Source organism: Notothenia rossii, assembly GCF_949606895.1.
Source record: "Notothenia rossii genome assembly, chromosome: 12".
Lineage (NCBI taxonomy): Eukaryota > Metazoa > Chordata > Actinopteri > Perciformes > Nototheniidae > Notothenia > Notothenia rossii.
The window spans coordinates 7,970,400-7,997,165 of record NC_136911.1 but is presented as its reverse complement, the minus strand read 5'-3'; the positions used below and the strand labels follow the sequence as shown (position 1 = coordinate 7,997,165).

General features: G+C 39.2%; 3 protein-coding genes across 11 annotated transcripts in view; 2 read left to right on the top strand and 1 right to left on the bottom strand.

Annotated features, from left to right (window-relative positions):
• Positions 1 to 5,369: 5,369 nt before the first annotated feature.
• cul2 (cullin 2) lies at positions 5,370 to 16,383 on the bottom strand. Of its 3 annotated transcripts, none has more exons than XM_079661676.1 (21): positions 16,188 to 16,383; positions 14,906 to 15,045; positions 14,450 to 14,552; positions 14,238 to 14,332; positions 11,385 to 11,490; positions 11,128 to 11,210; positions 10,742 to 10,837; positions 10,407 to 10,527; positions 9,418 to 9,580; positions 9,214 to 9,338; positions 8,721 to 8,828; positions 8,293 to 8,352; positions 8,064 to 8,192; positions 7,857 to 7,943; positions 7,617 to 7,769; positions 7,421 to 7,498; positions 7,259 to 7,325; positions 6,888 to 7,090; positions 6,661 to 6,762; positions 6,448 to 6,564; positions 5,370 to 6,143 (listed from the first exon to the last, which is right to left on the bottom strand). In XM_079661676.1, the coding sequence occupies exons 2-21, from the start codon at positions 15,022 to 15,024 to the stop codon at positions 6,012 to 6,014; spliced, it is 2,247 nt and encodes a 748-aa protein (XP_079517802.1). In that variant the 5' UTR covers positions 15,025 to 15,045; positions 16,188 to 16,383; the 3' UTR covers positions 5,370 to 6,011. The 3 variants fall into 3 exon arrangements, with proteins under 3 accessions (XP_079517802.1, XP_079517804.1, XP_079517803.1); XM_079661678.1 differs by having other exon boundaries at positions 10,407 to 10,517; positions 10,741 to 10,837; positions 16,188 to 16,381; XM_079661677.1 differs by lacking the exon at positions 16,188 to 16,383 and adding an exon at positions 15,736 to 15,867.
• Positions 16,384 to 16,889: 506 nt separating this feature from the next.
• On the top strand, positions 16,890 to 23,974 carry LOC307026255 (cyclic AMP-dependent transcription factor ATF-1-like). 4 transcript variants are annotated; one of them, XM_079661509.1, is made up of 6 exons: positions 16,890 to 17,092; positions 17,791 to 17,936; positions 18,309 to 18,458; positions 18,635 to 18,772; positions 21,129 to 21,270; positions 22,922 to 23,508. In XM_079661509.1, coding segments are annotated over exons 1-6 (723 nt in total). In that variant the 5' UTR covers positions 16,890 to 17,090; the 3' UTR covers positions 23,067 to 23,508. The 4 variants fall into 4 exon arrangements, with proteins under 4 accessions (XP_079517635.1, XP_079517637.1, XP_079517634.1 ...); XM_079661511.1 differs by having other exon boundaries at positions 16,893 to 17,062; positions 23,296 to 23,974; XM_079661508.1 differs by having other exon boundaries at positions 16,894 to 17,092; positions 23,296 to 23,974.
• Positions 23,975 to 25,637: 1,663 nt separating this feature from the next.
• The window catches only part of ccny (cyclin Y), a 33,583-nt gene continuing 32,454 nt past the window's right edge, over positions 25,638 to 26,766 (top strand). For 2 of the 4 annotated variants that reach the window (XM_079661414.1, XM_079661412.1), the window contains exon 1: positions 25,638 to 26,658. In XM_079661414.1, coding sequence (XP_079517540.1) covers positions 26,505 to 26,658 — 154 coding nt within the window. In that variant the 5' untranslated portion in view covers positions 25,638 to 26,504. The remainder of the gene's footprint in view (positions 26,659 to 26,766) is intronic. The other 2 variants (XM_079661415.1, XM_079661413.1) reach the window with 2 other exon arrangements.

The window sequence follows — 26,766 nt, the reverse complement described above, 5'->3', positions numbered from 1 at the left end:
AACACCAGTGCAATAGGGACAACCTCTTTTCAAAACTATATTATCACTGCTCAAAATCTGTCTGCATTAATACCCTCGCTTCTTGCTCTCAAGCTAACACATATAACCTAATGATGTGTCTTCATATTAATTTGTTATCCCAGGAGTCACTGCTGGATACAAAAATCGGATGCAAAATGCCACTTCGTCCGTCATCCTGACTCTGTGGCGCAACGGTAGCGCGTCTGACTCCAGATCAGAAGGTTGCGTGTTCAAATCACGTCAGGGTCAAGCAACAGGAACTTATTGGTGTATTGCCTTATAGTGAAGTATGGTATCACTGGTAAGCCTCAAAAAGAGGAACTCTTTCAACCTGTATGTGTCACTCCATGTTGACAACCTCTCCCTTCCCTTGCACATTTGTATCGTGCTCCCTCTACTGACAAAAATAAGAAAAACACTCACCAAAAAGAGCAACAAAGGAGAGTTTGATGACCAAATGGATATTTATTCACCTTTGCCTTCATGGTGACTGTCATTTTATATTCATATTACTATCAATGTGTGATTTTTGTTTCAACCAACACACAAACCCTCAGTGTTTTTTATTTTAACTCGAATAAATGGTAAGATACAAGTTGCTGAATGAATCTGATATATTTGAGAGTTTCTTATATGACAATAATAAGTTTCCTAAATCAACAGTTATTCAGTTATTTATCCGAAACTGCTATGGTTAAATGATTCCCGGGCCTGCATTGTAGTTTGTCCACTGCACATCAGGAATGCATGGAGGAGGAGACAATGGTGGAAATGAAGAGCTTCACTGGGGCCCAGGACCCGCTGTGAAGGTTGTTTTGAATTTAAATATGTAATTTATAGTACTGGACGAAAAAGAGGTAAAAGAAGAGCCTGTGATTTTCTCTGCAGTGGTTAGGAAATTATAAGCAGATCTGAAATTAAGTGAAGTATGTCGTGGCAAAGATGTGAGCCTGTTTACTGGTTGAAGGAATTACAGAAATGTAACAAGGAAAGTAACTTACATTCCTAGTAACATTTTGTTCCAAAAATAAATTGCACCATGCCATGGTAGCAGTGTGAGCCTTGTTATTGGCTCAAACAATTACTTACGTTATAACACTAGGTGGAAATCGTTTTCTAAGAGTTTTACAATAAACAGAACTATTTGTCCATTCCTTGGAGTGTTTTGACATACAATGTGATTTAAGTTTTGTGGAAGTTTTATTTAATACCTACACAGTGGCAAATATTATCTTAGTATTGAGCGGTACCTAACATCATCTTCTCCACATTTACAGAATTGTCCTATGCAGAGAGGAAAGCATCGGCACATAAAGTAAACAATGTGTGTGTGTGTGTGTGTGTGTGTGTGTGTGTGTGTGTGTGTGTGTGTGTGTGTGTGTGTGTGTGTGTGTGTGTGTGTTTGTGTGCTGTATTTGTTAGATGACAGTGAGAGTGAGACTTCCACAGCATACGTGCTCCAACATGATCCTGAGAGTGATGGAGGACATTCCTGACACATCCCTCCATCATCAGAGTTTTACCCCACCACCAAAACATTCAGCTAGCATAATGTACACACTCATTCATAGAGGTGTAATTTACTACATCCTTCCTCTACCTCTATCAGGCCCTTCTAACTTCACCTTTTATTGATAAATGTAAAATGAGTGAATGTGGGAGGACTTAGAGGAAGATATTCTTTATAAGGAAAGTCACATGTATTGTGTATCATGGCTCCTCCCCATTACCTGCTACATGTGATGCAATAACCTGCATGTCAAGGAAATGTACAAGAGAGAACATAAAGTACAAATAAGAGAAAGAGTAAACAAATTGTAGTTGTAGTTGCACAGAACTTTGACTAATAATAGAGATATCATCTAAGTCATCATCACAGCCTGAAATCAGAATTACTGTTCACTTTAATTATACTTTTTAAGGCCAGGTTTTATCATCAAATACATTAACGGTGCTTTGTCTTTGAAGGAAAAGCAGGTTGATTTTGGTTTTCAGTAGCATGATACTGTGTTAAATTAACATTACGTTGCAAAATAAACCTACAGATTAACATAAACTACTCAATCCCACTGTATCCGTTGCATTTTTTTTTCCAACTTTTAACACATTTTAGGCTGAAATGTACACATTTCGGAGTGTTTTAAAGTTCTTTTCCAACTTTGCAAAAATAGCCATGTCTGTCAAATCATGATTTGATGCTTCTGAGAAGGCTAATGCCAGTGTTTTGTTTTCTATCTCCTCATCATTATTACATCAGTCATTGCAGACGGCTCCATGTGAGTCTGCACATGAAGATGCAGTTATTAGTTTATGTTGGCCTCAGTTCATGCCAATTGACTTGAAAGACAGCCTAAAACACTACAGATGTCTGATAAAACTCACAGTAAACAGTGTCTAACATTACTTAAATCATATTTCTGCCAACATTGCAGTCTGATGCAAGCTAAGGCATGTCTTTTCTCCTGAACAGTTTCCCTGATAACACACATTAGCAACTACTACCAAAGCACCTTCAATTGATAATACATTGCTTATAGCTCAAAGCAATATATATAACCCTATGTTATGCAGAACATTTTACTAAGACCTTAAGCTACTACTAACCCTCAGAATAAACATCAGGGTCTTTTAAAGTAGTTTCAATGCTGAACCGTACAGTAATTGTGCCCCCTCTGCAGGCTTTACAAAGTAATACACCTTGTTTTCTCTCCAGGAATCTTCTTTGTTTGGATTAAGTGTAAAGCCTGTAATTGTAGTGTTTATGGGGATTGGGCCTCGAGTACACTGTGAACACACAGAATGGTGTTAGCTCTCTGATTTCCTGGATTTGCAAATTCTGCCTGCTGCTGTTTTGCATACACTTTCTGTATTGCAACTTTTTTTGATCACCCATGTAGCCCAACAACAAGTGTGATTAACATTAACTTCTAGGTTTGCATATGATATTTGATCTCTACGTATTATATGAATAATCCCAACTGAAATCTATGACTCTATAACTATGCGTTTTGCAGAAGTGTTTCTATGCGCCTGATGAAAAAGCAAAATGTTGGATTCTGTGAGTTAACATCTGATTATTTAAAGAAATCTACATATTTCAACTTTTGCTTTAAGTACTTCAAAATGATCATGTGAAGCTGTTAGTCATAGCTGGTTCCTACTCTTTTTTTAAGGCTGATTTTACTGGCAATAATCTGACATTTTACTAAATATTCACAAACAGGCAAATATAAAATCTTGGGCCTTGTAGTGGATACATCCTTCCGTACATGAATGCAGATTTTTGCTCTAAACTAACAACTCTTAGTTTGACAAAAGACCAAAAAATAAGCCATGTGTGACCTTGTGGCGCAACGGTAGCGCGTCTGACTCCAGATCAGAAGGCTGCGTGTTCAAATCACGTCAGGGTCAATGGAAATAACCTTTAGTTTGTGAGATGTGACAATGACAGTCTGGTCCCTTCCAGCTATGATCAGATGCAGAAAATACCTGTATATCTGACAGGTTATGTGCTTTGTTGGATGCATTGGAAAAAAACACATAGTAAATCCTACACTTCATGTTGTATCATGCAACCTAAATATTAAGAAATCAATCAAAAGTTTTGAATGGTGAGAACATCCTCCCGGATGAGCGGTAGTGTTGGGCCTTCATAATTCTCACTATAGCTGCTTGTAAATATATTTTGTGCTCCTCATCTGCTCCATCTCCTAATGATCAGACAGATAGTTAGATTTGTTAACATAGGAAAGGATAACCATAATGCATCAAAAACACATTCCCAAATACAAAACCTGGGGCCTTGTAGTGGATACATCCTGCCATACCTGTATGCTGTTTGCCTTTTGCTTTTTGTATCTCATCATTCTTCACACTCACACTCATGTCACAGAGTCAGAGTGTGGATTGTGCAGTGCTCTATCTTTAACAACTGTGACTTTCACAGGACACCAAATATACAACTTTGTGTGACCTTGTGGCGCAACGGTAGCGCGTCTGACTCCAGATCAAAAGGCTGCGTGTTCAAATCACGTCAGGGTCAGTAGTACTGTCCTTTATTCGTAAAAACTGAGACATGACAATCACATTGTCTGGCATGTTCAGTTTCTGTACATCTATAGATCAGATCCTGTGCTTTGTTAGATGCATTGTTAATGTCAACACGTAATGTGGTATGCAACCTAATTGAAATGACATTATGACAGTCTAAAAAATAAGTAAGCTCTAAAGTTAAATCAAAAACCCTTTGAGAATGTACATCATACATAGGATGTTTTTATATATGCTTTTATGTTACTGCGAGTATTCAAGTTCTTGTTGCACTGCCCTTATATACAAACAGGATCAATGTGGCGGTCCTTACATTCAGAGTACTGTGGATGAAAAGGACTGACCTCGACGTGATTTGAACACGCAACCTTCTGATCTGGAGTCAGACGCGCTACCGTTGCGCCACGAGGTCCTGCCGCCCAAATCAGCCATATTAAAACAATTTAAATTAAGACAAACATAGACAAGGATGGATTTTTACTGCTAGCATACATTTCCATATTTGGATTGACAAAATACTAATATATTTCATATAGCAAATATGCAACACATGTAAGCCATTCATAAAGCTACCTTCCAGTACTGTGGATAACGAAAACAATGGTTTGTGTTATTAATTATTGTTTATTATTCTTTCCTGATAAAAAGCTTTACTCACTGCCCTTCGGCTGCGTCAGCACCATGGACAGCTGTCAGCTCAACAGCTGGCTACTCCGCGCATGCTGACGTAGTCGTGACGCACTTATATTTAGCAGTCACACGAATACGTTGGACGCTAATTAGCTGAGCATCTTCAAATGACGGTACTGTACTATGCACATTGAAGAGATGAATGCTGGGAAAAGTGGCTGCAATTAAAAAAGCCTCTTCTCTGGGATACAAACAACTGTGCTGGGTTCGGTTGCAGTTTAGTAGTTCCTTGTAAACTGATTTTATTGCTGGATGTTCTTGAGCAAAGTGTTGTTTTCCTATGAAAAGCATTCCACTGCTTGGTATTCTCAAAGCAAATGCATAACATCTCCATTGTTGTTAGAAGTTTCAATGAGCTCCTTTGTTTTCACCAAACAGACCGGAGCCACAGTGACTTCTCATCTCCTTCCCTAGTCAGGACTGCAGTAAAGTCAATTATTTTCTTACATTTGATTAATCAAATGGAACATCAATCCCTGAAGCAGCTTCACAGGAGAAGCCTGGCGCTGCTAAAATGCCAGTATCACATTCACAGCACACATTGACAAACACCACCAGAAATGAATGACATATGGATACACTTGACAAATGTTTACATAAAACCTTACAGTGTTTTTATTCATTTATTTGACAAGCAGCAAGATCATGTTTGTCACCTCATTTTTTCTTTACATTTGAAAGTAGATACAATAGTCAGTATACCAGTTTTATTACAATATGTTTTCCTAACTTCAGTACATTTAACAAAGAAAAAAATAAAATAAACACACAACTGCAAACGTGAGAAAAGAAAGCATGTTTTTTCTAATGTGTAGCCAACAAAGTCTCATTGATGTCACAACTCTTCCCCCGGGTTTCTTTGTTTCCTTTATTTTCGGTCGTCTAGTATGTTGATCATCTCTTTCCTCTCAAACAGCGATAGGCATTTTCTTTTTGTCGTTTGACGCACAGGTGCGCGGCACTGGTGATGTTGTAAACAGCTTAAAATCAGAAGGTGGGCGGGGTTTGGAGGAGGGTCTTGAGGGTGGTTGTGTTAGCTGGCTGTCCGAACGTGACTCGATGACCTTTTCCCGTGTTCAAAGATGGAGGCACCAGTCCTGCTTTTTAAGTCACCGCACATAATCACAGCAGACAGCTACAGTCCAAAACCTAAATGGATGAATGAGTCTGTTTTGTTTATTAATTTCGCGTTTTAAACCTGCATCTGCCGGTCAGTCACACAGGCAAGTGTTTGTGTGGAAGTGCTCCCTCTACGCCACGTAGCTGTACTCGTCTGCCGAGGTCTGGCTTCGCTCGATGTACTGCTTGTCGATGAGCACCTCGATGCACTTCTTGATCATGCTGATACTTGGGTTGAACCTGGCTTTGGACTGATTGATGACCTGCGCACAGAGACATTTAGAAAACTGTGATTGGAAAGTTTTTGTAATGTTAAAAACAGGGTTGCAACATACTGCTATAGATACATGATTTTGAAATGTGTTTTGTAAATGTTTTTCTAAATGATATCTATATTGTGATCTCTCTGTGTGTGTACTGTAAGTATGTATAATATGTTGGACTACAATACTGTATTTGTTTCGTGAATCAGTGAATATGTGCAGGCTTGTTTAATAACCAAAAGCTAAAAGAAAGATATTGTAAACACAAATATTAGGATTTTGTATGAAGAGAACTTCCACCCACCTCCTGGATGAGGGCGTTGTGTCGGAGCACCTTTCGAGCTTTCATGATTCTGACTATAGCAGCTTGTAAATACATTTTGCGGTCCTCGTCTACAGCGCTCCTCGTTTGCTCCATCTCCTAAAGATCAGACAGATATAATGTTGTTGGAATGATCAACATAAGACAGGATAACAGCAGAGCGTATTTAGAATGAAGGATAACCATTCGTCTGACCTGTGGTGTGTCTTTCTGCATTGATGTTGTGATCTTGAACTTTGTCCTTTTACTGGTGAAGCTCATATTTAATGAAAACGTGGACTCGGTTTCAATCTCCTCCTGTAAGCAGAGAGGAAATTATTTATTTATTCAAATCTATAAAGGACTTCACACAAAATGTGGTACCATCGGTAATGACAAACACCATCCCAGGTTATGGGATGTGAATCAAATTGAACTCGGACCTTTTGTGAGTCGTGGTTGAGCATCTTGACGTCAAGCAGGGACCTGATGGTCTTCTGGAGCTCCTTCTCGTTCATCTGGGTGCCGTCCTGCAGCTCCTTGTAGGTCACCGTCAGGCTGTTGTTGAAGGCCAGGAGCACAGCCATCTGGTAGGTGGTCACCATGGCAACGTAGGGCTTGGACAGGTAGTTCATCTTCACCTCACCTGAGATGAGCAAACGCGGATGAAACATACGATCGAAACAACTACATTACTATTTAAACTGTTTTTCAAGAATAGAATTATGATCTTCAGATATTTGCTCATATATATATGCACTTTTATATTAAAATCTAGCAACGGTTAGCTTTAAAAGGTGTATGTGTGCGTTACCTGTGCAGAGATAGTGCAGCCAGGTCAGCTTCCTCCCACTGAAGTGCTGATTATAGAACAACTCAAACTGTAAAAGAAGATAAAGACAGAATGTATTATTTCATCTGCTCCTTTATTCAATTGGAACTAAAGACTGACAATCAATCTGAATTTCAAACTCACCATCTGCACACTCTTCTCTAGTTCCTGAGGGATGGCGAATGTGGAGGAGGGGACGTGTGTGAGGGGCCATGCTCCAGCCTGAAATCAGATAGCATTTACCACAACATTACACATTTTGAAGTCTTAATTATACATCTAACCATGTCAATGACTCTCTTAGATGTTAATCCCATGATTGTGAATACGTCCTCCTCACCTGTAATACATAGATCTGGAAGCTGATGCCCAGGTCCACCACCGTCTCCTGTGTCTTGATGAAATTGTTGAACTTGTTGTTGAGGTCGGCGCTCACGCTCATGTCGGTGTACATTCTGTGCAGTTTGCTCGTGAACTCGTAGCCACAGGCTTGCTGTAGGGATAGAGAGGAGAGAGGGTGTGTGTGAGCGGAGCACAGTCAGACAAAAAAGAAGTCTTAATATTTCGTTTTTGCATTTACCTTTAGTTTGTTGATCATGGCTTCTTCAGAGTCCATTGACAATGATAAACCGTGTATTAACCGCTTTGCTAGCATTCTGGCGTAAAACTGTGGAAAACCAAGAAAATCATGAAATCAGAGCGCTGTAGTTCATCTGAATGTCACAAGGTGTTCGAAGAAAAATGATGTGCTTTTCTTATTTTCCAGCATAAGAGGAATAGTGCTCACCTTTTGAAAGATGTCCTTGTCGTCTATGTACTTGAACACTGTGATGAAGCTCGTCAGCTTGTCCTCCACCTCGTTCTCCGTCATTCCCTTCGCAGACTTCTTCAGGAGGTTGTCGCAGTATTTCGCCAGCTGCACAGAGACACCGGGAGGGGACAAGACCTGGTCAAGGCAGTGTGTATAATACAGTGTGTACGCCTGTGTGTGTGTGTGTATGTGTGTGTGCACCCACCAGTTCAGGGGCTTTACAGATGGACTTGGGCTCTCTGAAGTTCACCACAGACGTCAAAGCCTGAGGACGAGAAATCCAATAAACACGTTCAATACGATAGTTGATCATGGATGAAGCTTTTTAAGAGGACCCTGGGCTTCAGAAACTCAATGCATTCTGGGAAATGTAGGCACTTTCGACAGGAGAACTTTCTCCGGCAATATAGCATACACTGAGGAATGTATTGCTTGAAATTGACTTCATTTACCATGGTGAAATAAAGTGACACATGTTCCCTTTAAAAATGCACCTAATTTTACATAGAATTAACACATAACTGCTGTTTGCCGTTAAAAAAGAGTAACTCAGTTTTGATATCTAGCAACTGCAATAAATATGTTTAATAAGGCGGAAGCTATTCTGGGAGTTTAGAGTCTGGGGTTAATTACCTTATCGAGTGCACTCATGAAGTGCTGATCTCCATTTAGAACTGTGTTTATGAGCTGAACGAATTTACTGTGGACCTCCAGCACTGACTCCACAAACAGGGTTGGCATCTAGAGAGGTCAGAAAAGAGAGAGAACAAAAAAAAGTTGTATCAGAAGACAAATCTTCAAGTTTGCACACAAAAGTTACATTTTTAGAGCAGATGAAATAATCGATCTCAGTTGGTCTATTTTACCGTACTGGGAGCACACGGACAAAAAAAGCTTTTTTTCCAGGTCTCTATGCTATAAATTAAATGGTTATATCGATATTACTTCAAAAAACAAACACTTCTATCCACAACACTGAACAAATAAAAAGCCATAGTTGAACTTGTAACGTTTTTTCATAAAATATGATTTTTTTTTTTTTTTTAAAGCTTCCACAGCTATTTTCCAAAAAAGAACAGCATCTTGAAAACCCACTATTCTGCATTTGCAGGTATGTGGTACTAACGTTTTCCTGAGCGAGGTTACTGGTGCCTCGGATGCCCTCGTTGTGGATGTGGACCTGCAGCTCCTGGATCATGTGGGGCAGCCCGCTGGCCACGGCCCGCAGCAGGGTGTACATGTTGGCCATGTCTACACAAAACAACACACAAAGTTTAATTCCAATGCTGCAGCTCAATGTGTGACTGTAATCTTCCTAACCCGGACTGACCTTCTCTCTTCTCCTGCCGGATGATGCTCTGGCACTCCCCGTGCAGGAACTGCAGGTGATCGGCCACCATCCTCTGCTGGCATTCATGGATGACTTTGGCATAGGAGCTGGGGTGCAGGTACTTCCGACATCTCATCTCTTCGTCTTTCAACCGGCCCAAAACCTTGAGGAAAAATAGATCGAAAGGAGAAAGAGAATAGGTTGAGTTTCTCAAATCCAACAAATCCAATGTTCATATCAATGTGTCTTGAAATTTGGCAAAATATCCAATTATGAATATAGAAAGAAGGTTTAACACGATAACATCGGACACCTTTTAAATGATATAATAAAAACAGTCTTAAAATGAAATTGTCTGCACTGTGCTGAAATACAGTGCCGCTCATTACAGGAGTATCACATAATGCGCTAATGCCTGGATAAGCTTGAATGATGATCCCGTTTACAGGCTTGGGGGATAAATCTGATTATTGCGGGAATAAATGAACAAGCGTTAGAGAGGAGAGCGATGGAGAGGTCATGACAGCTGAAAGCTCAGGGGTGGTGAGTTAATGGTAGAGATAATACTCAGATTTAAACTCTTATGTCACCAGACGGACATGACCTGACAGATCAAACACACACAGGCCCGGGTTGAGTATAAATGGATGTGATGGATGCTGGTGAACACAAGATGCAGGGTTAGTCATCCTCAGATCAAGCTACGTCTTTGAGTTTATACAGAACACCATCAGCTTTATAATAAGGGTATAACTGTGATACAGCAGCCCAGAGGCTCAGATGGCAGCTTGAAGATACTTAGTGTTGTAGAGACTATCATTTAGCTGCTGAAACAAAATGATTAACAAGTGCAGGTGATTTGAATGACCCCAGGACAGACACATCTCCAAACATCCCACGCCCACAATAAACAAAGTGATAAGCCAACTGCGTTCCTTGGCCCTCCACCCAGCATCCACATACTTGCATTATCTTTCCATCAATCCTACCTTCTCCATGTACTGTGAGCAGTTGGATTCTTGCAGTAGATTGGAGGCCTCTTGTTTGTAGTACTCTCCCGTTTTTGACAGAAATGGCCCCTCGAAGATTTCCTGATAAAACTGTGAGTACAGTAGGAGAATGTGGCGCGCATAGAATTTACTGTACGTGTACACAAAAACATGGTCTTACATGAGAGTCTACTGTACATAACAACACACACACATATGAAAAAGAGATTTAGCAGCACAACAAAATAGTTTTTGCTAGACATCTACGTATAAATTATTTGATATTAAAAATGCAGAATTATTTAATCCTGTGTGTCATTATTTTGTGTCTTACCTTTAGTGGAAACTTCTTCTTGTACTGTTCAACATGAACAAAGGAGTTGATGACCCCGTGGATTACCTTCTGGTTGGGGTTCTCACCACAACGATCACTGTAAAATGAGAATGGAATTAGAGTTTGTTTTGTTGTTTTATTGTGATCACTGAAATGATTAGAAGTGTTGGAAATCCTGTTGGGTGTAGGTTAAAGACGGCTACACATCCAGTCATAAACAGTGAGAAAGAATGGAAATCTGGCATTGTAAAAATATGAATTCCCAACATCTAGAGTGCCATGACTTAATAGGCTATCCCTGTTTTCTCCAACATTGCTGAAAGCCTGAAACATTCATCTTAGACAACAAAAAGCACTCTTGTGGCTCAGTTAGTGTGAAAAACATACTTTTTGATTTCATTCAGCAACATCCGGATCAGGACAGCCTCAAGAGGCTCGATCATTAGCTTCCTCCACATATCTAGCGCCAACTGCAACGACAAATGAAAAGACAGCAGTTAACAAAAGTGTAAACAGATATACGAGTAGGTCATCGAATGAAAGTTACAATCTTGACATGAGCACTGGACTCATAGGAGTTGAATCACACTAATCTCTCCATAAAGTGGATTTTTTTGTATACCAGTACAAGAATCAGTCAGTACCTCTCCAATCTCCATGAGCGGCTCGTTCATGTCCACCCCCCCGTAGCCGTACTGTAGGTCTGCTTCTGTTAGTTTGTTCTTCTTGATGAACTGAGTGTTGAGATACCTGAAACGAGTGGGGGAGGAGGTCAACGTGTTAAAATATCAGATGTTTGAGAGTCATTTCAGGAGAAACTTATACATGTCTCGCAGATCCCACGCAGCAAGCAGGAAATGAACCCAGCTCACACTGTATGCTCCTCGCAGCAGCGAGCCGCGCAACGTCCCGCCAACACGCCACCCAGACCCCACGCAGCATTCTCATCTGTTTGTCATTACTGGTGTCATTTTCTGGTTGCTAACAAACGCCATTGTAACACATAATCACTGATGTTCCGCTGTAACGGTGGTAGACTCATCAGAACATAGTGGGCGAGCTGACCAATCAGAGCACAGTGGGCTCACCGGGAGGGGTGCAGGAGCTCCAACAAGCCGTGTAGGACAGAGTGAATACACATACTACACAGAGGTGCTGTATGAGAAACATAATTGAATTGGGAGGGATGAAACCCTCTTTTAATGGTCACACATGCAGAGCACACACAGTGAAATTTGGCCTCTGCATTTAACCCATCCTAGTGCCAGGAGTCTAGTACTAGGAGCAGTGGGCAGCTATTGTACAGCGCCCGGGGAGCAATGGGAGTCAGGGGGGAAGGGGGGTGTCCGGTGCCTTGCTCAAGGGCACCACTGCAGGGCAGGAGGTGAACTGGGACCTCTCCAAGTAGCAGTCCACACTCCATATTTTTTAGGTCTGGTCAGGGACTTGAACCGGCAACCCTACAGCTCCCAGTCCAAGCCCCTACTGACTGAGCCACTGCCGGACGAACCAATGTGAGTTTGGAAAATTGCACAATATAAATCTATTCTAGTAGACCTCAACAATGGAATTATGATCAGTAGAAATGGCCATGACATGGGACCTTAAAGGCAAGTTATAGTTAAGGCTTTTTAACACCACACCAAGACCAGTTTTAAGGGAGTTTTTCCCATTATCCGGATCAACATAATTGAAACCTTTGGTAAATTATTGAAAATTAAACAATATATATAATTTGTAATGTCAGAAAAAAATATGAATAAAACCCAATTTAATTGTATTAAATACCAATAAGACCTTGACTTTTGTTGAAGAAAATGCAATGCCTTTAAGCCTTTAAGACAGTTAAAAGGGCCACTACTTTTAGGGGCAATGTTCTGTACAGAGTATAAGTGGTCACATTTTGTGTAACAAGCAATAAACCAATCCACTCAAGTTTATGGATGTAGCATTCCTTTCAGCCAACTTCACGGTTTCAGTGACACAGAATCCCTATAGTCATAGATAAACTGCGTAACAGCTGGATTGAATTCTTGTTTTTAACCTGGGTTCATTAACTAGCCAGAACATAGGTTATACATTGATATGTTAGTGAAAGAAAACAGCTTGATATTATTCAGATAATTTTAGCAGGGATCAATAGGTTTGACATATTATTAACTACGAAGCATATTACAATTGTCTTATGTGAAAGGATCGAAGTACTAAAATAAACCAAGTCTGCAGCTCTACAGAGTATTTTAACACATTGTTTGGGTTTTACAGCCCACACATTTATGGTTGTGTCTCGCTCCTCTCATTAACCCTCTGTAGGCAGCACTTTGTGGCAAAAAGCTGTGATAATATCAGGGTGCCCTACCTGCCCAGCACAAAACAGCAGACTTACATAAAAGTCATTGTTGGTCAGACACTTTGACTTACAGGAGGAAAAGCTCAGGTGTAGTTAATTACACTAACAATGGCTCATAATTTACACCTGTGTGAAGAGTCAAAAAGTCTTCTGTGACAAGGGAGTAAAAGTTGGGTTTCTGTCTGCACATGGTAGTAGAAAATGAGGAAGATTCATTTAATTCTGGTATCACTAATCACAGATACTATGATGATGAAATACACACACCAGTATTGTTTCAACATTTCATAAAGGACGCAAGTTAGCAGCAGGAAGGCTACCACACAGGCTGACACAGTTTTTGATAGCTTTCATAACGCAGATCCATGATGTCTGATTTAGTCCACCTTAAATGATGTGAAGTTTTCACAGCTGTGCCTCAGTCAGCTACCCAGCAATCACCCTTAGCCCGATTTTCTTCCAACAGTCAAGCATAAAACACCAGCGTCAAGGGTTATACGACTGCTAGTACAACTGCTAGTGTTGAGTAATACTAACCATCAAACCTAAAAAGCAGAATTATAATTTAAGGTGTTTGTTTTGATTCAGTTGGCACTTTAATCTAACCTCGATTAAAGGATAATTTGAGTTTGATAGCAGGCTTGTATGTTTCCCAGACTTCAGGTGAGGATATTAGGCGACCCTCTTCTATATTAAGAACTGAACACTATTATTTCACCACTAAAGCCAAGAGCCTCTCTCTCTCTCTCTCACTCACAGGGACAAAATAAATTACAAAGGCATATGTATGCACAGACGGTCTGGTGGGAAGTTCATAAAAATAGATCTGAGAGCTCTCCAAGGGAGTATTGATTTAGAATGGATAAGGACACATCAAATGAAAAATGGCACTTCGAACTTGAGGTAATATTTAAAGTGTACAAAAACGTTATGCTAGCTTGTGATTGAATGAGTACACTCTGCATCAAAGGACATTGACACAACATGTTTTCCTTAATCTCTAATTGGAAAACCTTGAAGATACAACAAATTATAATAAAGATGGAGAAGAAGAAAGGACATCTCTTCACGGCGTGTTAGCATACTGAGTCCATGATATGAAATACAGCCAATTATAAACAAAGAAAATGAAAGGCAGCAATGTTACCTGTACAAGCAGTCCATGTAGTCAGCTCCTTTGCTGTACTCGTCCCAGTATCTGTGGTACATCACTAACACCTTCTCCTCTGATTCCAGGACTTTCTAAAATGCACACAGACAAAATGTACATGTGTTATATAAAGATACGCAATACAGAAATAAAATGCAAGCAGAAGGGTTTTCTTTTCCAGCTGTTAAAAAACTCTTGAGAGTGCTTACCTTGTACAACTGCCGAACATGATTCTCAAGAAACACCTTGGTCTCTGTGTATAATCTCTCACCCAAAGGCTCTGGGTATGCAACGCACAAGGCATAAATGTCACTGGTCCCCGAATGAAGGATAATAACTTAGTTTCGATATCATGGTTTCATTATGAATAGATGCAAATATACAGTTAATAAAGATGTGCCAGATATAGATTTTGCGATAATAAATGAATAGTTGCTTCGCCTCTGTCTAAAGAAACAGCTTGTTTAACACTTACAGCATACGGTATCAACTATAAACTATTACAGATTTTATAAAAAAGAAAATTGGCTAATTTATAAAAACTAAATTAACCAAATCTTCTGTTTAAAGTTTGACTTCATGTCCATAAACACTATTCTAAAACTTTGCAGAAATCTTTGTAATCTTGTACTAATATAAATATGGAGCAAGTTTGCATAGGATACGAGAATCGATCATTCCACGTGGTTCTCTCCACATAGTCGAGCATCACCACAGCCTTGATTGTCGTCAGTAGCTTGTTCCATGTCTCGTCAAAATCCACCACCCGCGGCTTTAAGGACATTGCAACGCTTCTCTTTGACCCCTGATAGAAAGAAAAGAGAAATAAGAATACAGAAGTCAGTAAAGAAATTAAAACTCAACACATACATTTGTAGACTCTTCCAGTTTTACAATGTTAATGTAATTTTATATTTCCCTTCACGCTGTTTATTATAGTCTATTAATGTTCTCTAAAACTAAATGAACAGATTTTTACTTTAGGAATAAACCAGGCAGCAACTGAAAGTAAAACAAATGTATCCTTAGCAACGTGATAAAATGAACATAATGTTGGGCACACTTTTCAATTGATTTTATTAAGCTCATTACACTAAATATTTGAATATTTAATAATTAATTGTCATTTCTAAAGATAACAGGTCATAAAAATGTAAAAAAATATTTAATCAAGAGTAATTACATAACATAGATGATAGAATATAGGGCAAATTGAACATGCATGTCAACAGAAATGACTCTAATGATAGTCTGCCACAAAACAGCTACTTCTATGATAGCAACAGATGAGATCAACATTGTGTTCCAAGTTCATGGAAGTAATACTAACGTTCATCAATAGTGAAAGCAAACACAACATGCTAGTAGCTTCGTAATTTACCAGGCGACACTTCTGCATGTATAATATATAAACTACTGTATGTGCCAAAGACAAATCAAAGATAACCTGGAAGTAGGGGAAACTAGGCCCTGTGTTGTTTCTCGTCATTCATACCAGTTGATTTCACGTCTGTGAAAACATTGCAACATCATCATAGTTTTTCTTGCTATCCAATTCACGTAAGCTGATATCCGTCTATCAAAAGATAGTTATAATGTTACTAAATAAACAGCCATCTCGCAGTCATGATAAAGGCAGCCAAGTAAAGGTTACTACCTAGCGGAATGCCAATCCCAAAATAGGATAGCTAGCTAAAAGGCTAGCTAGCTTCTAGCTCGCATGCTACTTCTTCCTGCTCAAGTCCCAGCAGTTCTGATGGATCGGCTAGCAGCTAGCTGTTAGTCAGCTAGCAGAAAGCTAGCAACAGCTAGCTCAGCTATCGCTAGCAAATGGTCATCTTCTCTGCAATTACCCCACATTTGTACTGACAGCTCAGGAAAACATGTTGCTGTTGTGAAACGAAACAGCTGAAAGAGGTCAAGCGTTGACTTCTGAATAATACGTACCTCTGTTTAGTATTTATTTGTTATAAAACTCAAGTTTCTCCGCTGTCACAGGCTTGATTTGTCTCACTTACAGGTCTTCCCTACCTCTGAGATTATACCATTGTATTCGACGGGGGTGTATTATGAACAAGCGTAATTGTTCGTTACAATTTTTAGCTTTTTACCATGGTAACGTGTCTTTGAGATTTTTTATATTTTAAAGAAAAAATTATATGTATTTACACACTGATACGAATAACATCAAACACAAAGGGATAAAATCCATAAAAACACCTATCGTCATGGTATCGCCTAAAACTACGGAATCCTTTTAGGAATTGAGTATTAAAAATATAACCACAGGGATTCTTTAAGTTATAATGTATTGTATCTCAGTTGTTATAAGTAAGGGTAACGTTAAGTGTGTTTGCTTAAAGTTATAAACTTCGCATATATCTCATTAACTACGTCACAACTGTTTTCCAGGCAGCTGTTAAAGTTTTCCATGCACACTGATTTTAACTGTAAAATAATTCTCCCACATAAATGTATTCAAACATGACATTTGGAAAATGAATATCACAAACAACATTTGTAAATAGTGGTCTGTAGAGTGTTGAAAGCATGTTGAAAGCATGTTGAAAGCATATACTGTACATTGAAAGCCATTTTTAAACATGAGCTGAACAATCTCTGAATGCATGTGTCAGTGTCATAGTAATAATAGAAGGAAAACCCACCAATCAGAAACGTCAAAAAAGCTGCCGGACGTTCCGTGAAGTTAGCTAACATTTCAAATAATGCTAAGTTTAACTACACATAACTTTTTTCAGCAATATATAAGTATTTTATAGATAAAGCTTCGTTTTGTTTTGATGGTGGTTCAAGCTCATCAGGTACATACAACAGGTTCACCGTCATATAATGTAAGTACTGTATGCCGATAAAGAAAGTCAACTTTTTATCAACTACTTATTAAATGCTAGTTAGCTAACGTTAAATATGACAGTAATAAGAATAAAAACAGCAGCTGGCTAAATTAAAGAGGAAAATAGCTAACATATCCATTTTAGATTGTGTGAACAATTTCATCCATTATTTATGTGATTTTTGTATCCATTATTTTATAGCAACATTTACATCAATTAACAATGGTTGCCGTTGCAATATGAACCTTTAATGTTATTAACCTTCTCATAAACAAGAAAGACAATATTTATTAGCCAGTTACTTGACTGAACCAGCAGAGAGAGCCATTCAAAGCCAGTGCACTTTCCTCAAACAGGAAATGACAAATTCAATGTTAACAGCCCCATAACAAATTCAATGTAATACATGATACTGATGATGATCAGTAATGGCTGATTGCAAACTAAATCCCCCTCTCATACTTTTCAACTATTTAAGACAGAGAACATACTGACTCAAAATGGAATAGTGATCCACAACATTATGTGTAAACAATCAAACTACTATTTGACTAACATAAAATAGAAGGATAGACCTCTTAGACATAATGATTGAGATGTGGCATAGCATATATTGACAGCCCAGAAGCAACATGTATTGATTTGTCTTACTGTACACATGAAAACCCTGTCTCTGACCTTCTCTAATCCCCAAGGTATCACAGTGAACACCCTGATCAGCAGCGCCAGTCATTACCTGTCAGAATGAACCAAGGGAAAAATGAAGGGACATATCAGCCAGGTGTAACCATGCCTTTTCGTCCTACACCCAAATACCAGAACACCAACTACAACCAGCTCTGTAAGCATAACTGAAAACAGGTTTTTATGTTATGTATTTAGCAAAATGTACCATATTGCTAAGCTCTTTACTGCTACAAAAACTGCTACAATTATGACGTAAAAAACATTTAAACAGATATGTACTCTTTAATGTCTGAAAAGTACATTTTACCCGACTCAGCTAAAGTTGCTCAGCAGTTTTTGCAATGGTGATGTAGTCCTCACACCTTTTATTTGTTCATAATTTGTTTTAGTTATTAGGCTTGTGTATTTGATACACATTCATTTATTGTTACATTAAGAAAGTAGGTTTGATTTAATCACAGAGTTACTGTACATTTTGTAATCTATGATTATTTACTAAGCATTTTCACAATCTTTGCTCTCCCAGCTGGATATTACCAAGGAACTCCCATCAATTTCTATCAAGAGACGACACAGGACCGGCTGTTTGTGGCCATGCCCAGCGCACAAATACCACACACTCAATCCAGTGCCTTCCAATACTACCGGGAGCCGCTGAATTGCAAGAGAGATTACGGTTTTTCCTCACTACCACTTAACTCTTGTTAACCATGTGTATTCTAGTGTTTGTATAATATAAATCATAAGTGAGGAGAAAGGTTATTGTTGCCATTATCCCATTTTTGTTGTGTCAAAAAGAAAGCCTGATCCATTATTAGATAATTGATAACCTCACTTTGTGTGTCTTCCCAGTTGGATTTTCTCAAGGAGATCAAGCCACATTTCCGCTTCATGGGATGGAGAGCCTGCCATCTGCGGCCAAGAGCAACACAAACACACCAAGGATGCTTGAGTACTCCAAGAACACATTTTATGGCCAGCAGGAAAATAGTAAGGAGGAGGAGTTTGAGTACAAATTGTTAGGTAACTCAAGATGTCCAGACTGCTGCTACTCAAAAAAGAGGATGGGTAACAAACAAATGATCATCATCTCTGTAAATGTCAAAGGGAATTGTTACAACAGACCAAAACAAACAAGCGCTGAGCACTTTTACTTTTTAAGTCCATTTGAGCCCTAATACTTAACTTTACTTGTCAAAGTGGAACTGTTTCTAGTATTTAAAAGTGTGGTATTGCAGCTAATACTTCAATCACTGTTTCACATTCTCCTTAAATGGTATCTCGGAAAATTCAAAAAAAAACATTATTCCAAAACATAGGATGTTGTCATGACTATTGTGATAACAGCAAAAAGAATACCGGTACATGTTATTTCCTGCCCACACTAAGTTCTTACAGTACATTTTTTTTTTGGGATTTAAAAGTCTGACTACCCAAGTTCAACAAGCTACAGTGCTCAGTGTTGTGCTTTAGTCTGACTGAAGAAAATTCCTGCCAAAGACAAACAGCAGAGTGCCTGACTCATAGCGCTGTGTCGGGGGGGGGGGGAGCAAACCATACTGTTGACATCAGGAGCCCAGTGATGTCATGGTGATGTCAATGCCTCTAATTGTAAATTGCACACATAGCCTCGCAGTTGGCTGTGTTAACATTTCAGTCAGAGGGAACACTCAGAAGGAGGCAGTTTGTCTGCAGGAAGATATACATGATGGCTGTAACTGGGGATGAGACAGAAACAGGTAGGTTTGCTTTCTCTTTTACTGGCAAATCTAAATCAAAGGGCTATTTTTACACTGCTTTTTAGTCAAGATACTCATTGAGGAATATCTCAAAAATATAGCTAGTAATGTCAACTGGCAGAATTCACAGGTAATGTGTCAGTTTTGGAATTGAACAAAAAAGTCCAGGTTATGGTTATTGTGATATTACAATGGGGCATTTGTTTATATATTTTAGCGTTTTTTTCTTCAACCCACTATTAGAAAGTTCAATATTTTTTTACATAACTCTTTAAATAGGCTCCTCTTAAACAGTAGAAAAGGAATGTTTAAATATAAGTCTGATTTTCCCCAGTCAGCAACAAAACAAGCTCCCCCGATAAGAAATATTTTCACAGGGCTTGCTTCTCTCCACATTCATGCTCTCGCTCCCTGTTTCTCTCCCCCCCTTTCTCTCTCCCTGTTTCTCTCCCTCTCTCTGTGAAATGCTCTGCCCACTCAGAGCACATAGCAGCAGTAACTGACGTCACTGCTTTTCCTGGAACAGGCCCCCAGCAGCGTAAATGCGAACCAGCGTTTGAGATATACTTGACGTCAGTCACCAGCCACGCTGTGATTATATAAGCAGTTCCTTTTGTCATTCCAACATTTCAAAGAATTCATTATTAGTGTTTTACGCGATAAGGCGTGCAGGGAATTCAGGCACTGAGCGTACAATGAACAGAAGAAGATAAGAATGGTGTGTTTGTTTTTCAGCGACAAACTCCCATTTTATATCAAATGTGGAATTCAGTCACTTATAATCTCTTATTATATCCATTTATCACATATTCAACAGACTTGACATTTAACAGCACACAATACATGAGCATGTGATAAATACAACTTTTCAAATCACAAAAATGCTGAAGGGGTTCTAGTTTGGGAAAACAAAATGAGTGTGAACACTTTTGATTTGTCTGTTTTGAATGTGACTAAACTGAAAATAATAGACATACATCAGATATGTCTTACCGAGTACATTTAAACTTAACATAGAGATTAATTGCTTCCTTTAATTTATTATCGGTGTTGCAACTAACGATTGTATTGATTAATCTGTTGATTGTTTCATTGATCGATTGATTCAGTTTTAGATCTATAAAATGTCAGCAAATGTTGAAAAAAGTCAATCAGTGTGTTAAAAAGCCCAGGATGAAGTCCTCAAATGTTTGAATTGAATGAGTTTACTGTCATAGAGTGAAGAAACAAGAACATTGGAGAAGCTGAAATCAGGGAATTTACCACTTTGTTCTTTAGGAATTACTCAAACCGATTGATCGATAATCATAGTTGGTTATTGATCTATTTTGCAGTTATGTAACAGCTCGTTAATCAATAAAGACCTCCCTGTTATATATTGAATTGCACCATTGGGAATTATTGTTTTATTAAGAAACCAATTACATAAGTTGTTTCAAGCTAAGACATTTCTCAGTTTTTTTTTTGGTTGCACCAAGTTAAATAAATCAATCTTTGAAACATAGTTATTTGGGAAGGATATTTCCACCCAAGCCATGAAATGGATATACGAATAACTGGTGCAACCCAATCCTATTGACTGACATGTTGTTTTTCTGTCTCCGAAGGCACCTCAGGTGACTTGATTGCCTGCCAGTTGCAGAACACCGGCTCCAGCCTCCCACAGGGGGGAGCCGAGACCAGCACTCAAGAGTTCGTGAAATCTGCAAACCCCTCACAAAAGAGAGAGCACCGCTTGATGAAGAACAGGTAGATAGCACCATTCACACTCATCATCCTCCACATTTGACTGATCGATAAAGTAGCCATGGCGATATTAACAGCCAAAATGAACTGTATAATATAACTGAGTGGCTATATCGTAAATCATGATTAAGATGAAACTACTGTAGACTTTTATGTTTTAATCAAATTCTAGTAAGGTTTGCCCCTGGAGCGATTTGATTGGGCAGTTGTTAACGCAGTAATCGTACTCTGGTGTCGACCAAACCTACCAGTCCATAACATAAAGCAAACAAAATGCAGGAAGTGAACGAAAACTTGATGGTTAGTGGCTGCTTGCTTTGACATTTGTGATGGTGGACAGATATTAATGGCAGGTTAACATGAGTAGAGAGGACTGGTTTGGACTCCTGCAGAAATCTGATGTTTACATCTGGGCCCAAGAGAACATACAAAACATGCTCAATATAGTCCCATTTTAAACTGGAGGAGAAGGGATTTGCCCTTCCATGTTAAGGTTTTTGTTAACGCTTCTTCATCACAACCCATGTATTGGGTCTACCTTCATTTGTGCACTGTGAAGCCAAACTACGACAAGTAAAAAACATACCAAACAAACCAATAACATACATTTTTCTGATTTGGTAAAGCCAAAGAGACTATGCCTTGTGAAAGCGCTCATAGGTGTATGTCAATGCAATTGGCAAAAAAGCTGGGGAATGCACGCATCAACTTTCAAGCGCAGAGTGAGAGGAAGAAAAATGTATGCCCCTTCCATTATAGTGCATATGAAGCTACAGCCAACAGCTGATCATCTTAGTTTAGCAAAGATACTGAAACAGGTGTAATGCACCAACTGTGCCAGCACCTCCAAAGCTCCAGATTTCCAACAGAGTACTGACAACAAGATATATTGCAAAATGTATTTCAAAATACTCTCAAATGTGAATATTGATATAGGCCTTAAACACGTCACTTTGACCGCATTCACTCTTTCTGCTGTGCCTACCATGTAATACACAAACACCTAGCAAATACAAAATGACAACGTAGGACAATGACTGCATGTAATCATACCATCCACAAGCCTGTCATCATCCCACCGCATGATTCTCCTCCATCCTGGGTGTTTAGCTGCTAACTCTTAAGTTGTCTGACTTCGCATTATCTGCACGGTTACGCATGGAGTAAACAGAAAGTTGGATGACCGACTTGTGTTTGTAAGTGGGTCAGTTAGTCTTGTTTGCTGGTATGCAAAATTGATTACCTCGTGTTATAACATGCTCTTTGCTCGCTGTCTGTAGAACCTTGAACTTACTGTGTGTTTTCTGTGAACAGCCTTGTGTCACCATTGGCAATGACTCACACCTTCCTTGTTTGCATGTTCCCTGCCATCCCATAATCCGTCATTAGTCAATCTTCTTGGATGCTTTTTTCGTTGTGACATTCTGCTCTTTTGATTGGTTCTCGTACTATCCCGAAGGCATCCCACACATGGTCATAGTTATTGTTGACCAAACTTTCTGTACCCTCTGGAAGAAACCTTTTGTAACTTTTCGAAATGTTTTCTCCTTGGTGTAAACTGATTCCTGGCTAGAAGGACGTCTCTGTTGTATCTTGGAGGGAAGCCAAGATGTCATGGTTTCTTTTACACGTTTACTGTTGTTGTTGCTTCCAGGGAAGCCGCCCGGGAGTGTCGGCGAAAGAAGAAGGAATATGTCAAATGCCTTGAAAATCGCGTGGCCGTGCTTGAAAATCAAAACAAGACTCTGATCGAGGAGCTTAGATCCTTAAAAGATATTTACCGACACAAAGTCGAGTGATATTGCTGATCGTGTTTGTCTGCTTCTTTGTGATGGACTGTGGTTTTTGCTTATACAGACACAGATGCACACTCAAACAAAACGCTCCTTGTCCTTGCTGTAAAATGTGTTTACACGATGATGTCAATGTTTTCTGGCTCTGAGTTATTCAATGTGCCACCACCAGCAAAAACAAGAACATTCAGGGTTTTCAGTGAGTATTATGAGGAGCCTATGTCCCTTTGAACAGGGATGCTGCCAAAAGATACAGGGGAAGAAAGAAGGACTATATTGAAATACTGCTGGATCGCATTGACTATCTAGAGGAGAAGAATAAGAAGCAGAGTGCCGAGCTGCAGCGCCTGAAGAACGACACTGCATTTAACATTCCTCTGTGATGACTTTTTTTTTTACCAATCTGCTCTATTAAAATACTATAGTTATCGCTATAGTCTTTGTGATGGTCTGTTTTGCTATTGCAGTTTGTTCAGGAAATGCTGCCATCAAATCTAATGTTCAAAGGGATCGGGTTATCAGGGCTTCACGTCACAATTTGTGTCTTATTCCACTTTAGAAATCCAGATGCAAGCAGGATTTTACATCCACTATACCCATCGTTAGAAACCTCCCAGGATCTGTTGTGCATCTCTATGCTTCTGCTTACATGTGGCGTTAATATTTATTTGTGAAGATTTACCCTGTAGTTGTTATAGTTTCAAATACCGGTGCATTGTTATACCAAAAATGAATTAACTGAATATTTGGTTTAGAAATACATCAATCTGGAATTGCTGTTTAAACTTAAAAAAAATTGTTGCTTAATCTAAGTATACATGGCTGAATGTTAAGGTTATTTATGTAACCATCTTTTAAATGTTTTGATCACAAAATGTTTAATGTATTTGCTTTAATAAAGTTCTTGCTCTGTATCTCTGTGTTTTTCCACACATATTAAATATAAGACATCCATAAAGGACACAGTACAATTTCTATCTAAGGCTTTTATTGCCATGTGAGTCTCAACCTTGGGCTTCTGCTCAGAACATGACATGCTGTGTTTTTTCGCGATGACTCAATTGATTTCTTCAACTATCGACGAGACGCAAAGCAATTTTCCCTCTTTCACATCTTCTGTTGCCTTTTGAAGCATGTACACATGCCAAACAGTGTATTCTTAATGAAGGATTGAGTACTTAAAAACATATTCCATTAATCCCCTTCAGAGGAATGTGGGAATGCTAACTGAAAGGCCAGATTATCCCTGTTTTAAGTAATGCCATTCTCTGCATTAGTGGATACAATACCCAATAATTTGTTGCCGTTAAAGAAAAACTGTAGTTTTAAAAGGCAGCTAATGGCCAACTTATAATAAGAACCAAAACAAATCCTAATATGACAGGAAGAGAATGGTTAAGAATATTAGGAAGAATAGTTGCTATAATAGGAATGGAATTTTATTTTACATAGAGCACCTAAATTGAAGATGTATACATTATGTTTCTCTTGTGCTACATCTTAACTGTCTTATGTCCGCTTGCAGTGATTGTGTTTCCTGCTCTTTAACTTCTGATGTGTCAATATATTGGAGAGGAATTAGTATTATCACTGCACCTGGGCCCATTATGAAACCTTATTCCTGTCCAGTCTATAACACAACAACTTGGGATGCAAAGGTAAGGAAAAGGAAATACCAGCTTATTGCCATGGATTTAATGCATTACTAAAAGCATAGGGAATGCAACAGCAGCAACAATTGTTATCTCGTGACATCAATGATTATCACACTAATGTAAAATGCTGGACACTCTGCACATGTTTCAGTCTGCGATCCGGCTCGAACAGTAGCCTGGATTTGAAGACTGCTCTCCTGTTAGAGGTGCAAAAACATATTTTAAATACTGAAGCAGTAACCTGTATTGTGGGTGTATTCTCTCACTAAATGCAATGCAGTTGCCATGCCAGCAGGCTGCACTATAGCACCGGGCCTGATCAGGTCAACCAATGTAATCCTGCAAAATGTGTATCAATCCTCCATTCTTCAGTCCCCAGCATCATCAGTGATTGTCTGAGGCATCAATGTGTTAAATATTGTCACACATGTCTTATAAAACATCCTAAAGGATTTGGCTATAGCCTATTCCGCAATACCTCACTTTGTTTACGTTCACCTCCACTAATATAACATATCCTGCAGAGAGGTTGAGTATAAGAAATTTCACTGTCATAGGCAAAGCACTCATGGATTTGTCAGTCATTAGTCAGATCAAAAAATGTACTAGAACTCATAATATGTTGGATCCTTAACATGTCATAACCCAGGGTCAGGGATACAGCTAAAGCTTTATGTTGCTATGTATTCTGAGTTTATTGTCTGTTATAGTAACTCTAAAGAAATATTGGTGGATTGGAACCAGTCATTGATGGACTGAAGGAACACACATGAACACAACAGATTGTCTTATTCTATTCCCAAGAGACATTATTGGTCATCTATTAGACACCGACTTGAACCGGAACCCTTCACATCACAGCCACAGTGCAGTACGTTTTAAAGATACGTGCTGCCGGAAATATCGTAAGTTCTACCTACATGTAGCCTCCGGACCTTCTCCCGCTATTTGGTGAGGGAAATAATAAATACGAAAAGCAGGAATAAAGACTAACAAATGGTGAAAGTAATGAACATTGCAACTGCACGTTTTGATTTGCAAAGTGTTTCCAAACTTGAACAACGCGCATATTTTAAACAATAGCACATGATCTATAATTATTACTTCCAATAATGTAATGTGTCTCCTTTTATCGTTATCATTACTGTTTTCTTCAGGTTTTAATGGGTTAAAAAAACCCATGTGGGATGCATTTGAAAGTGCGAAGGGCTATGCCATTTCTTAACCTAATTGTCAAAAATCCGCCTTTATGAAGAGCACCTGAAAGCCACTAGGCAGCGGATGTAGCAGCAGCAGCGGCAGCAGCAGTCTACATTACAGAGGCAACCATGTAGCGCTGAGAGCATAAATATTTTAATCTGACTGACTTAATTATATGTCCTCATGCATTCTTGTTTTATAAATTAGCAGCGTATCAATATGTCTTGGTGAAAAAAAACGGACGCTCAGACGGAAATACAAGGCGAGGGAGTCGAGTGTGAAACCGAAGCCTGTTACACAGAGCACTCGCTTGGACGTAAGCTGCGTTGGGCTGCTCTTCTGCTTTTTTTTTATCCAACATAGGCGTTTTATCAGCCTTTTAAATGATTGCACTTATCGGGCTACGCATACTGTATACTCGGGGGAAGGGCGTGTAACGCTAACGGATACCGGGGTTTGTAGTTCGCACAGGGGTCTGTCTATCCGCGTTACCGCCCCGTTTTTCTCCCCTGTAGGTTAACAGCACGGCCAGTATAAGGCTGAAAACGCCGTTTTAGGTTTGGACTATTCACAAAAAGCTGCTTGCACCATGGGGAATACAACCTCCTGCTGCGTGTCGTCGAGCCCTAAACACCGGAGGAACAACCACTCCAGGCTCGAGCCCTACCGGCCTGAGCCGGAGCTGAGCAGGGAGGACACGAGCTGCAACCTCCAGCACATCAGCGACAGAGAGAATCTAGACGGTAAGATGCTATGCTGCTACCCCCCTTCATTTACGTATCTGAACCACATTTATATACTATATGAAAAAAGCAAACCCATTATTATTAGTGCTAGGGAGGGACAGTAGT